At 43.5% G+C, this 13,374-nt stretch overlaps 4 protein-coding genes across 4 annotated transcripts in view; all 4 read left to right on the plus strand.

The window, feature by feature from the left end:
* LOC135496730 (11-beta-hydroxysteroid dehydrogenase 1-like) overlaps positions 1-13,374 on the plus strand; it is a 206,655-nt gene that overhangs the window by 60,108 nt on the left and 133,173 nt on the right. The window lies entirely within an intron of this gene.
* Positions 1,653-6,665, plus strand: LOC135496725 (uncharacterized). The gene is made up of 2 exons (XM_064786196.1): positions 1,653-2,081; positions 2,668-6,665. Exon 2 carries the CDS (start codon positions 3,435-3,437, stop codon positions 6,654-6,656), a length of 3,222 nt encoding a protein of 1,073 aa, XP_064642266.1. The 5' UTR covers positions 1,653-2,081; positions 2,668-3,434; the 3' UTR covers positions 6,657-6,665.
* Positions 6,797-8,254, plus strand: LOC135496529 (uncharacterized). Its single transcript, XM_064785890.1, has one exon. The coding sequence runs from the start codon at positions 6,797-6,799 to the stop codon at positions 8,252-8,254; it is 1,458 nt and encodes a 485-aa protein (XP_064641960.1).
* On the plus strand, positions 8,263-9,648 carry LOC135496530 (uncharacterized). The gene has a single exon (XM_064785891.1). The coding sequence runs from the start codon at positions 8,263-8,265 to the stop codon at positions 9,646-9,648; it is 1,386 nt and encodes a 461-aa protein (XP_064641961.1).

Below are 13,374 nucleotides of genomic sequence, written 5' to 3' on the forward strand. Positions count from 1 at the left end.
GGGCTAGCGAAGTCACTCATTGGTTACCTCTGGTGAATCGACTCGAGAGAAGAGGCCGGGCCTTGAATATCCCGAAGTGGTGTTATTTTCATGAAACTACAATATTTCCACTCTTTTCAGCCAACTGGCAGAAAAATCACAAAACACGCCCCCTATTGCCAAATTTGCAAAAATTCAAAATTAATTTTCTCATCCAATAATTTCTTTATATCTGTAGACGTGCCACACCAAATATCTTTTCAATACCTCTCCAAATATGCACTTGACAGTTAAAAACATACTCGCGTCTAATTGACAGGTCTGTAACTTCCAACCTACGGATATTCAATGGTGAACTTTACCAGCATCTGTGACCAGGGCCTATTGTCCCGGCGATCCCCAAATGGCGGAAAAAATCCTAAAGCGAGCGCAACAGCTGCATGTTATGAAACAAACCCAGAAGTATTAAGGTAGCAGGAAGGGTTGGGCGTTTGTGGTTTCTGAGTCTGAGGGGGTTGGTGTCTGTTGACTGTGCTTTAAGAGAGACTAGGCATGGCGCCAGTCTCTCTTAAAGCACAGTCAACAGGCATTTGGTCTCAGTATTTGGGTTTTGATTGCCATGACTGTACCCCTGTAAAAGTCCGAGGAGGAGAAGTTTGGAATGATGAAAGCATTGAAGAAGAAGAAATGTTATTATTGAGGAAAGCAAAATTTATTATGAGACTAGAAGGCAGTGTCCTGACTTGATTATTTTGAAAATGGCGGTCTGAACACATTAAAAGGTGGAACATGGCATTTTATCGACTTTGAAGTGTTCCGCAGTTAAAGGGAGACTATAGGCAGCAGCTAGGTAGGCAAGATAAAGTCATACAAATTTGCCAATAGGGGTCAGTCATATCTCTAGGCATGGCGCCAGTCTCTCTTAAAGCACAGTCAACAGGCGTTGGTCTTAGTATTTGGGCAAGTACAGAATCAAGGCAGCTCAGAGAGCAATGATTGAACGATGCTGTGGACAAGTCCAAGGATACTGCATCAGTCACGACCAACTTCTCATCAGAAAGCGTCACCACCAGCATATTCAATGTTCAGTTCCAACCTGTACCAGTCCAATGCACGCCTGTCATGGTCAGCAGTGGTCAGCTTAGCGCGATATGGAACATTCTTCCGAAACTCAAGCGAGGGAAGTCTGCTCATTAGCCTATCTCGCGCACTGCTCCTTCTTGTGAAACATCGTAGTGAAATCGTGGTACAGTGGGGCGTCCTCGAGGATTGCAGCTGGTCGGACAGACGTGAGGTGGAATGTGGGCGGCTGCACTTCTTCGTTGATGTGCGATGGCAGATAGCACAGTTGTTGCGTTGCATGACAGCTGAAAGTAAATGTGATATCACAGAACTGAGGCGTTTGCAATGAGACTATAGGTGAAGTAGAAGCAAGGAGTGAAATGGGCCATCTTCCAGTGACTAATATACAGAGTAAGGGCACTGGGTGTTGTTAGATTCAGCATTGAATGTATTCCTCGTACAAGCGTGAATAGTGTGGACATACAGTGAGAGGTGAGAGACCCCTATTGACTACTTCTTGTAACTTTATCTTGGATATTATATTAGTATTGAACTTCTAGCCATGGATTATGAAGAAATTGAAGTTGTAGGCATGGAATATGAATGTAACGGCTAGCAATCCGTTGAAGCATGATACATGTACTTTTAAGTTTCCAGATTCCTCGTTGACAGAAGTGTCTTTCAATGAGTCATCTCTTTGAACTACCGCCTAAACAACAACATCCTGCCTGTTTACCAGTTTGGTATACATGTATGCTACCTCAATAACTTAGTCCTATATCAATTGATTTTGTTTTCTCGACTTACAGTACCATGTCTCCAGTTGACTTTGATTTTAGGGTATTCCGAATTTCTGCCTTTAAATGGTATATGATTTAGATTAAATAACTTTCGATTAGTTTTCTTGACACGTGGGAAGGAATTTCTTTGTCTAATGCGTATTTCGCCATAAGATTTGTTTCGAGAAGAATACATTTCTTCTACTCTGACAAAATTCGATTTTTGATACTTTCCCGTGTTTACCCAAAGGCAGCAACGAGGTTTGTACTAATGTTTATATCAAAGATTCTTTTGATCTATTTTGTGTAATGATATTTTATGTTGGAACTTCGTAAAACAAGTTTTAGATCCTGAATTTGGGTCGGATGACCTGACCTGTTAAGAACAATGGTGTCGGACAGCAATTCTTGTGAAAAGCTATGTTTTATATCATTTCTATTGGTTAAATTGCATAGGCCTAAACTGAAATTGTTGTATAAGATATTGAATTCATTTGTTTTCTTTGATTGAGTTTACAACTTGTTTCGTGGATGTTTTGGTTGCATTTAATTGTGTTCACTCGTGTGTCGCGTGGCATAGGCTACTTGTCGCCATGTATGAGTCATCGATAGGCCTATCCTTTCGCATCCGGTTGGCTTCATTTAACCGAGCATGCTGGAAATATGTTAATCGCGCACCTCTCTCTGAAGACAGGGTCGCCCTCTTTTATTGTAATAGTATAATAGTTTGGAACATGAAGTGGATATTGATATGTCATTTAATTCTTAGCACAGCTTTTATTCAGAAATTTGTATCATTTGTATCGATATTTTACTTTAGTGTGTATACAACATTGTGTCGTTACAGTTTTTACGGCGTAACAGCAAACGGCTTAACAGCAAAAGGCTGTTTAACCAACATCCAATAAAGATGCTGTGCCAGTAGATACAACCTGAAACTCATTGACTTGTCGTTCATGATTGGGGACAACGGGCTTCAGTAAAAACTCGCCTACCAAAAGATCTTCTCGCCAGAGGAGAAAACGTAAAGAACGACTACCAATCGAAACTCGCCAGGAGTGTAAGTGATGATGGAAGAAAACGATTTGACGTCTGTCGCGTGCCTGGTGTAATGATGCTTTAAGTTCCTCCACGTGCCGGTCGACCTTCATTACAGACGTGGCCTAGCAAAACAAGATCACGGACACGCCGTGGAAATAGATGTTAGGATCTACGGTTGTTGATGAGAGCAGCGGACAGTATTGGAGTTGCGGTATTTATATGACATTGCAGCAGCACATCTTCAGAACGAAAGGAACACAGAAGTTAGAGACACTTAGTGTTTATTATGAAAGACAGTCTTCACGATTTGATAACTTGATGAACATTGTGCTTGGACTAACATGCGAACTCTTGCTAATTGTAATTTGATTTTACATATTGATGGGTCTGTAAGAGTAGAGGTAACAAATCGATCCGTCCCTACTATATTCCCACTTTAAAATTACGAGAGTTACAGGCATCAATGTTTCAACTGCCATCCTTCCCCTCAGAGTAATGCTATGATAAAGTGTAGATAATTGATATTTATCTACTCTATTCCTTAAAACCTTTTTGTTTCATAAAACCTTTAAAATGTCTCATTTACATCGGCAGCGCAAGGCCGAACTTGAAGCTGAGATACAGCAGATAAGAAGTGTAATAGGGAAGTTAGACAAAGGGATTACGACTGCAACAAAGGTGAGTGAGTACGAACAGGGGCTTCGAAGATCAGGCCGGATCCAGAAGTTGAGTGAAAAGGCAAGGCAAAATCGTGAAGCTGAATGCACCAAGAAATTCTGGTATGTATATCATAGATTATACCCACAGGTCCTAACAGCTGAAGAAGACTTAAGGGAAGAACATACCTTAGATTCGTTGAGGCTAGTTATTGATGAATTAATTAGCCGACGAGATTATTTTGAATCTACTTGCCTAGATTTAAGAGATGTTTTAGTGGAACCCCCTGCCGCTGATATTTCGCAGGCTAGGGACACACTTCTTTCAGTAATTAACAGGGTCATCCGAGAGGCTGAACGGATGATGAAGGATGAGATGAGCAGGAAGGCCCCATCTGTTGACTTGGCTTCCTTACACCGACGTTCGCCATTGCCCCTTACTACAACAAAGGAGGACAGGGACGAGCCTCAGACTGAAGAAGAGAAAGACGCAAGTTCAAGAAGCTCAGTATCGAGCCACTCTAGTAAATCTCGCAGAAGCAGCGCCTCCTCCACCTCATCCAGAAGAAGAGATGCTGCAGCCAGGGCTGCCGCCCTCAAAGCCGAACTCCAAGGACAAACAGAAGCTGCAAGAAAGGAAGAAGAGCTGAAGGCAATGGAGATCGAGGAGATGAAGCGGCGAGCAGAAGCCGAGGCAAGAATGATGAAACGACGTGGAGAACTCGAAATGCAAAGGATCGCGCACAAGCTTTCTATAGAAGAAGCAAAGCTAAAGGTCTATGAAAAGCAGGATCTCACCATTGATGAAAGCCCCCCGACGATTTCCTTTCATGGGAATGAAGACCAAATGAACGAAGACGAAGGACTGTCGGAAAACAGTGATGTCATCCTGCAAGACAACAAAGAGCCCATCACTGAAAGAATGGTAGAGACAACCAAGCCCAAGCCTGACCCTAGACTCACGCCCGAAGCCAAAGTTTTCACACCACTTCCTCAGCCGGCTCAGCCTGTTCAGCCAGTACATGTAGGCTCAGTATCGAACAACGAACTGTTGACCATGACAAGGGCTCTGGCAGAATCGATGCAGTTAAATCGCCTCCCAGTGCCAGAACCATCGATATTTACAGGGGACCCACTCCTGTATCCCGACTGGATCGCATCCTTCAAGTCACTAGTGGAGTCCAGAGGAATTCCAGCCCAGGAGCGCATTCATTTTTTGAAACGCTATTTGGGCGGTCCAGCTAAAGAGGCCGTAGGAGGTTACTTCCTCCTGAAAAGTGAGCAGGCCTACGAAAAAGCCAAGAAGACCTTAGAAGAACGGTTTGGCAACGCTTTTACCGTTACGGAACATTTCCGCAAGAAACTTGACGATTGGCCGAAGATCAATGGCAGAGACAGTGAGGCTCTGCGCAAATTTTCGGATTTCTTATGTCAATGTGAAGTAGCCATGATTGACATCAAGGAATTGTCCGTCCTGAATGATGTCAGAGAAATTAAACGACTGTTGTCAAAATTACCAGAGTGGATTGTTAATCGCTGGAATCGTAAGGCTGCCCATGTAAAGGCAGCAGTAGACAAGTATCCCGATTTCCCGGCATTTTCCAAATTCATTCATGACGAAGCCGAAATTGCTTGTGACCCAATGACGTCTATAGGTTCGCTCAGAATTGCTTCTGAAAAGGATAGGACCAAAGAGATCCACCCCAAGAAACGGAGTGTCCTGGCCACTGGATCAAACGAAGAGAAGCAAGGCCCTCCACCGAAATTCGACAAAGCCTGCCCAGTCTGCAAACGCCAAAATCACGCCCTGAAAGACTGCACTGTTTTTGCAAAGAAACCGTTGCAAGAAAGGCAGGAGTTTGTAAAGAAAAATGGTTTGTGCTATGGCTGCCTCAGCCATGGGCATATGTCCAAGTCATGTACCGCGCGCAGCACATGCAAAACGTGCAATAAGAAGCACCCGACCTGTCTCCATCAGGAACGAACTGATTTGAAGGTTAAGGATGCTCAGGAAAAGAAAACCCAAGGTCCTGAAGCATCAGGGTCCAACCATCGTTGTAAGACAGAAACTACAAAGTATGACAGGGATCAAATTTCATCTATGATTGTCCCTGTCTGGGTATCTAGCCATGATAACCCAAATTGTGAGGCTCTAGTTTACGCCTTACTGGACACGCAGTCAGACACAACATTCATCCAGGATTTGACAGCGGGGAAGCTGAGGACGCAGTCACAACCTGTCACCCTAAAGCTGACGACCATGACTTCGCGGAGTGAGACTATTCAATGCCACAGGTTTCAGAACTTGAAAGTTCGTGCATACCATTCAAGCAATTGGATTTCGCTGCCAACGACCTATTCGCGTGAGCTTATCCCAGCCGATGTGTCGCACATCCCGACACCCGAGGTCGCAAGAAGATGGCAACATCTAAAAGGGATATCTCATTATCTCCTTCCGTTACAGGAATGTGAGATAGGACTTTTGATTGGCTATAACTGTTCCCAGGCATTGGCTCCTCGACAGTCTGTTACAGGAACAGGAAATGAACCCTTTGCTGTCCAGACAGATCTCGGCTGGAGCATCGTTGGCTGTACAGACAATAAGGACACCTGTGAAGATGCGCTTGGACTCACCAATCGAGTCATTACTCACACCGTTCCAGACACATTAAGACCAGCAATCGCAATTTCATCGCCATCTGAAGTCCGATTTGTCTACAAGACGACAATCAAAGAAGTGGTCAGCCCAACCGTTCTGAATCTCCTGGAATCGGACTTTGTTGAACAGAAAGAACAGAACGCGTCCAAGATGTCCCAGGAAGACCTTGACTTCCTGAAGATAGTGTCGGATGGAATTTGCCATCAAGAGGACGGCCATTATTCCATGCCACTTCCTTTCAAAGGATCGAGACCGGCACTACCCAACAATAGGTTTGTGGCAGCCAAAAGAGCCAGTAGCCTTAAACGCAGATTTGAAGCCGATCAGAGATATTTTGATCATTATAAATCCTTCATGGAGGATATTTTGAAGCGAGGAGACGCCGAGGTGGTACCAGCCACTTACTCAAACCCAGGCCACACTTGGTACATACCGCACCATGGGGTGTACCACCAAAGAAACCTGGGAAAATCCGAGTAGTATACGACTGCAGTGCCAAGTTCAAGGGAGTTTCACTCAACGACCACCTTCTCCAGGGACCCGACTTGATTAACCCTCTAGTTGGCGTCCTTTGTCGCCTCAGAAAAGGTCGCATTGCAGTCATGTGTGACGTGGAAAAAATGTTCCACGCCTTCAGAGTCCACTCTAAGGATCGAGACTACCTCAGGTTTTTGTGGTGGGAAGATGGTGATCTCACCAAGGAACCCATAGATCATAGGATGAAAGTGCATCTGTTCGGCGCCGTGTCTTCCCCAGGTTGCGCCAACTTTGGACTGAAACAACTGGCCAAAGACCACGAAGACATTGGAAAAGAGGCAGCAGATTTTCTACAGAAGGACTTCTACGTCGACGATGGCATCAAAAGCGTTGAAACAGTCAACGAAGGTGTCGATTTAATTATGAAAGCCAGAGAAATCTGCGCCAAAGGAAACCTCAGGCTACACAAAATAGTGTCAAACAGCCGAGAAGTTATGGAAAGGATACCAGAAACGGAACGTGCTAAGTCCGTTAAAAACTTAGATCTTGACCTTGACCTTGAAGACTCACCAATAGAGCGAGCACTTGGTATTCAGTGGTGCTTAGAGTCGGACTCATTCTGTTTCCGCCTTACACTGAAAGATCAACCCCTTACAAGAAGAGGCATCTTGTCAACTGTAGCGTCAATCTACGACCCATTGGGTTTCGTTGCACCATTCGTTCTTCTTGGAAAGAAACTTCTCCAGCAAATGTGCGGCAAGGCCATGAACTGGGATGACCCCCTCCCTGACGAACTCCGACCTTTGTGGGAGCAGTGGAGACTTGAACTAGGAAAGCTCTCAGCTATCAAGATATCCAGATGCTATAAACCACAGAACTTTGGAGAAACAAAGACAGCGGAACTACACCACTTTTCCGATGCCTCCCTAAGCGGCTATGGACAATGTTCATATCTCCGCCTGGTTGATGACAAGAAACAAGTGCATTGTTCACTTGTCATGGGGAAATCGAGAGTTGCTCCACTGAAGCCGGTAACCATACCAAGATTGGAACTTCAAGCGGCAGTTGTTTCAACCAAAATAAGCGACCTCCTCAATCGGGAGCTGGACATAGCAAACATAACGAACATATACTGGACAGATTCAAAGGTAGTCCTTGGCTACATAAACAATGAGGCACGCAGATTCCACATCTTCGTCGCCAATCGCGTCCAGAGGATACGGGACTCCACCGAAGTCAATCAATGGAGATATGTTAGCACTCATGAAAATCCAGCGGACTTGGCCTCAAGGGGTTGCAGTGCCGAGGAGATTGAATCTTCCGACTGGTTGGTCGGACCTGCTTTCCTTCGGAAAGATGAAATTCCAATTGACAAGGCGACTACACCACAGCTGCTCAGTGATGACCCTGATGTGAAAAAGATCCATGCAGTCAACACAGTTAGATCATTTGAAACAAGAACCTTGTTGCACAGAATTGGCAAATTCTCAACCTGGTCTTCTGCTGTATCTGCTGTGGCCGTACTCCTTCGATGCTGTTTGAGAAAAAAAGGCACGAACCATCCTCCCCACAAGAGCTCCGTGAAAGGGCTGAAAGGTTGATCATAAAGATGGTTCAAGAGGAGTCATTCGCTAATGAAATGAGCCAACTCAGAAAAAGAGATCATGAAACACCTTCAATAGTTAAAAAGGACAGTCAACTTCACAAACTTGACCCAACCTTGGATGAAGAGGGGATATTGAGAGTCGGAGGAAGACTGAAACAATCCTCAATTGAGTATGGCGTGAAACACCCGATGATTCTTCCACGGGCAAGCCATATCACAACCCTGGTCATTGGGCATCATCATGAGAGAGTTGCACACCAAGGCAGAGGATTGACGATGAATCAGATCCGTAGCTCTGGAATATGGATTCTTAGTTGCAGCTCAGCAGTAGGATCTCACATTTACAAATGTGTGACCTGCAGGCGTCTCCGTGGTAGACCCCAAGAGCAGAAGATGTCAAACCTCCCAGAAGATAGAACAGAAGCATCTCCCCCATTCACATACTGTGGCGCAGACTGTTTTGGACCCTTTTATGTCAAAGATAACCGGAAAGAAGTCAAACGCTACGGCGTAATATTCACGTGTCTGGCGCTAAGGGCAGTACACATTGAGGTACTTGACGACATGAGCACCGACGCATTTATTAACGGTCTGCGGTGTCTTATCGCTATTAGAGGCACGGTCCGGAAAATTAGATGCGACCAAGGGTCGAATTTCATTGGGGCAAAGCATGAACTAAAACTTGCCCTAAATGAGCTGGACGCTGATATGATCCGTGCATATTTGTTGCAGCATAGCTGCGAGTTTGATATGAACCCACCAGCAGCCAGCCATATGGGCGGCATTTGGGAGAGAATGATCCGAAGCACTCGAAGTATTCTCAACGGACTCCTTGACCAGTCAAAGTGCCAACTCAACACGTCATCATTACGGACATTCTTATATGAATCAATGGCAATCATTAACAGTAGGCCGTTAACAGTGGACAACTTAGGAGACCCAAACTCCCCACTGCCACTGTCGCCTAACAACATACTGACCATGAAATCTTCAGTAATAGCGCCACCACCTGGAGAATTCGTCAAAGAAGATATCTACGCAAGAAAAAGATGGAGAAGAGTTCAATGGCTATCGAAACAGTTTTGGGAAAGATGGAGAAATGAGTATCTACTCAACCTGCAAGCCCGACAGAAATGGCAGGGAGAGAGGAGGAACATTGAAGTAGGAGATGTCGTCCTCCTTAAAGATCAAGCCCTCTCTCGGTGTGATTGGCACATGGCCATTGTCGAGGACGTCTCCAAAGGAAATGACGGTCTTGCACGTAAGACAAAGATTCGCCTCGCAAACACACGCTTGGACAAGAAAGGTAAGCCACTGCATAAGGCAACTGTGTTGGAGAGACCTATACATAAACTTGTTGTTTTGGTGGAAAACAACAAGACGCCATAGATCGAGTGCGAAACATACCAGCCATCACCCATTGGGTGGGAGAGGTAAGAGTTTGTCTTTATTTACAAACATAGATGGAAGTGACAATCGCTCATTGGATAGTTAGGTAAATATATTTGGTCTTAGCTGCTGATGTAAGCCGGACATTATCTATCTTATCCATATATGTACTCATTATATGTATAATATAATTTTTTGCATTTAACATCAAACCAACCTTTAAGGAAAATCATAGCTGATTTTGGGTGGGAGTGTAACGGCTAGCAATCCGTTGAAGCATGATACATGTACTTTTAAGTTTCCAGATTCCTCGTTGACAGAAGTGTCTTTCAATGAGTCATCTCTTTGAACTACCGCCTAAACAACAACATCCTGCCTGTTTACCAGTTTGGTATACATGTATGCTACCTCAATAACTTAGTCCTATATCAATTGATTTTGTTTTCTCGACTTACAGTACCATGTCTCCAGTTGACTTTGATTTTAGGGTATTCCGAATTTCTGCCTTTAAATGGTATATGATTTAGATTAAATAACTTTCGATTAGTTTTCTTGACACGTGGGAAGGAATTTCTTTGTCTAATGCGTATTTCGCCATAAGATTTGTTTCGAGAAGAATACATTTCTTCTACTCTGACAAAATTCGATTTTTGATACTTTCCCGTGTTTACCCAAAGGCAGCAACGAGGTTTGTACTAATGTTTATATCAAAGATTCTTTTGATCTATTTTGTGTAATGATATTTTATGTTGGAACTTCGTAAAACAAGTTTTAGATCCTGAATTTGGGTCGGATGACCTGACCTGTTAAGAACAATGGTGTCGGACAGCAATTCTTGTGAAAAGCTATGTTTTATATCATTTCTATTGGTTAAATTGCATAGGCCTAAACTGAAATTGTTGTATAAGATATTGAATTCATTTGTTTTCTTTGATTGAGTTTACAACTTGTTTCGTGGATGTTTTGGTTGCATTTAATTGTGTTCACTCGTGTGTCGCGTGGCATAGGCTACTTGTCGCCATGTATGAGTCATCGATAGGCCTATCCTTTCGCATCCGGTTGGCTTCATTTAACCGAGCATGCTGGAAATATGTTAATCGCGCACCTCTCTCTGAAGACAGGGTCGCCCTCTTTTATTGTAATAGTATAATAGTTTGGAACATGAAGTGGATATTGATATGTCATTTAATTCTTAGCACAGCTTTTATTCAGAAATTTGTATCATTTGTATCGATATTTTACTTTAGTGTGTATACAACATTGTGTCGTTACAGTTTTTACGGCGTAACAGCAAACGGCTTAACAGCAAAAGGCTGTTTAACCAACATCCAATAAAGATGCTGTGCCAGTAGATACAACCTGAAACTCATTGACTTGTCGTTCATGATTGGGGACAACGGGCTACAATGAAAAATTATTCAACGTTGAAAGACATTATTCCATGAGGCTTTGCCGTGATCGCAAAGGACGCGACGCGATTGGTTCACATGCTCATGAGGTATGATAATGATAATTACCTCTATAATGCTACTTGGATAGCGACTGTGTCGTTGATTGCAACAGTGGTCTATGTCAATGTGTGCCTGTAATGTCAATGAAGTATGATGAGGTGATGACGATAGTGCAATTGACTAGGTGGCGCATTTTAGAATCAGCAGTGAGCACTGTGTGTAACATGGTGGAGGCAGCGGAGATAATAACTGTGTCGAAAGTATTGTTATAGGGCCTTCCCTAGGCCCATGGGGTTGAATTTACAATCCACGATTGAAAAGACGTAGTTTGATCGCATTCAACTATAAATCCATTGAACAGTTGTGTTCCTTGGCTTTAGTCAACCGATGACCTTTTGTTGGGCCATGATCGGGGATTGTAAACTGTAAATGTATTATGGACTGGGAGACGGGGGAAACACAAGTGAAATAGACCAAAACAAGTGATTTTGGGGCTTTGGTTTAGACGCATGCCCCACATGCGCCATGCGGGATTATGCGGGATTATACGGTTCATGTGAACTTGTTGACATCTACATGATCTAGTGCCGTTATTGGTCATGGTACATGGTAGGCCTAATCATCATGGCAATATGTTTCAGGAAAAGCTCGGAGTAAAATGAACTGCCGATGAATAATGATGTTGTTCATGTTTACCATGTTTACTATACATAGCCATAGGGTATGCACTGGCCAGTGCACTTTCTGCACGTCGTCATGGTCATGTTACATGTACGTGATACCTTGCATATTTTGTTTTTTGAATGCGCATGCTTTTTGGGCAAAATCACTTGTACCAACACTAATGAATAATGTCTTCTTATCCCTATGACTCCATACACAGTGAGGGCATTGTCCCATTCTCATCAAATGGTAACTTATTGTACCGTATTAGGGTGGAAGTTGGGGAGCAGATACCTACCGCTGCACGCTTGTCATAATCAGCAGTGATGAGCTTAGCGCGATATGGAACATTCTTCAGAAACTCAAGCGAGGGAAGTCTGCTCATTAGCATATCTCGCGCACTGCTCCTTCTTGTCAAACATCGTAGTGAAATCGTAATGGAAAACGTCTGGCTTTGCGCCAGACGTTGAGACTAATAAGTGAAGAACTAGTAGGTAAAGAACTTCTACTTGCGCGAGACTGCTCTGATAAAATTATCATTGCAGAGACTACGGTGACGTACACATATATTTTTTACAATCAAAAATGCCCTCAAAAGACGACATGGAATGATTATTTTATTGATATTTCCTACTATATACCTTCCAATTATCACTTTATACAAATAGATCGGCGTTAGGTCGCATGCTTTTCTTTCCTGGTGACACTATAAAGCAAAATAGTTGCAACCCCGTAAATGCGCTATAAGTCCAATAATAAGTGACGGTGACCCGTTATAAATGTTTCGCCAGCTTCGATTTTTTGCCGCTACGCGGCGCGTTGGGCCCTTGCGTCAAGTCAGGACACTGCCTTCTGGTCTCATAATAAATTTTGCTTTCCTCAATAATAACATTTCTTCTTCTTCAATGCTTTCATCATTCCAAACTTCTCCTCCTCTGACTTTTACAGGGGTACAGTCATGGCAATCAAAACCCAAATACTGAGACCAAATGCCTGTTGACTGTGCTTTAAGAGAGACTGGCGCCATGCCTAGTCTCTCTTAAAGCACAGTCAACAGACACCAACCCCCTCAGACTCAGAAACCACAAACGCCCAACCCTTCCTGCTACCTTAATACTGTGACAATATTAGGAATTGCTTACTACATTTGTATATCTGTAATTATTATTTCTGTGTTTCTCTCTAGCCCTGGTGAACCCAGACACCCAGGATCGTTAAACCGTTATGAGTTTCAACACCTGCTTTCTTAATTGCCCCTTTTCATTGTTTTATAATCTCTATCTTTTAAGCTGTTTGACCTCTTTTATGATCTTCCTGATTAGCAGCTGGTTACTAGGCTCCTGCCCTTGGCCCTGTCTGATAATCTTGTATTGATGCTGCTGTGTACTGATTGGTTGTTTCCTTAATTACTGAGTGCTAGTTGGTTCAGAGCCTGATATTTGGGCTAGGCTATTTACCCATGAGGGGTGTGTATAATTAGGTATAAATAATGATGTTCAGATGTTTTTAGTAAGTCCTGGCAGATCCAGAAAGCCAGCCTTCACGCTCTGTAGCTAAACAAGACATCTCTCTTGAAAAGCGCCAGAGCACTTTGATTGACTTCACCCTCTGT

This window comes from Lineus longissimus, chromosome 12, assembly GCF_910592395.1.
Source record: "Lineus longissimus chromosome 12, tnLinLong1.2, whole genome shotgun sequence".
Taxonomy (NCBI): domain Eukaryota; kingdom Metazoa; phylum Nemertea; class Pilidiophora; order Heteronemertea; family Lineidae; genus Lineus; species Lineus longissimus.

What these genes read in the sequence shown, in the direction of transcription:
- LOC135496530 (XM_064785891.1), top strand. Translation starts at nt 8,263, where the DNA reads ATGGTTCAAGAGGAGTCATTCGCTAATGAAATGAGCCAACTCAGAAAA.
- LOC135496725 (XM_064786196.1), top strand. Translation starts at nt 3,435, where the DNA reads ATGTCTCATTTACATCGGCAGCGCAAGGCCGAACTTGAAGCTGAGATA.
- LOC135496529 (XM_064785890.1), top strand. Translation starts at nt 6,797, where the DNA reads ATGTTCCACGCCTTCAGAGTCCACTCTAAGGATCGAGACTACCTCAGG.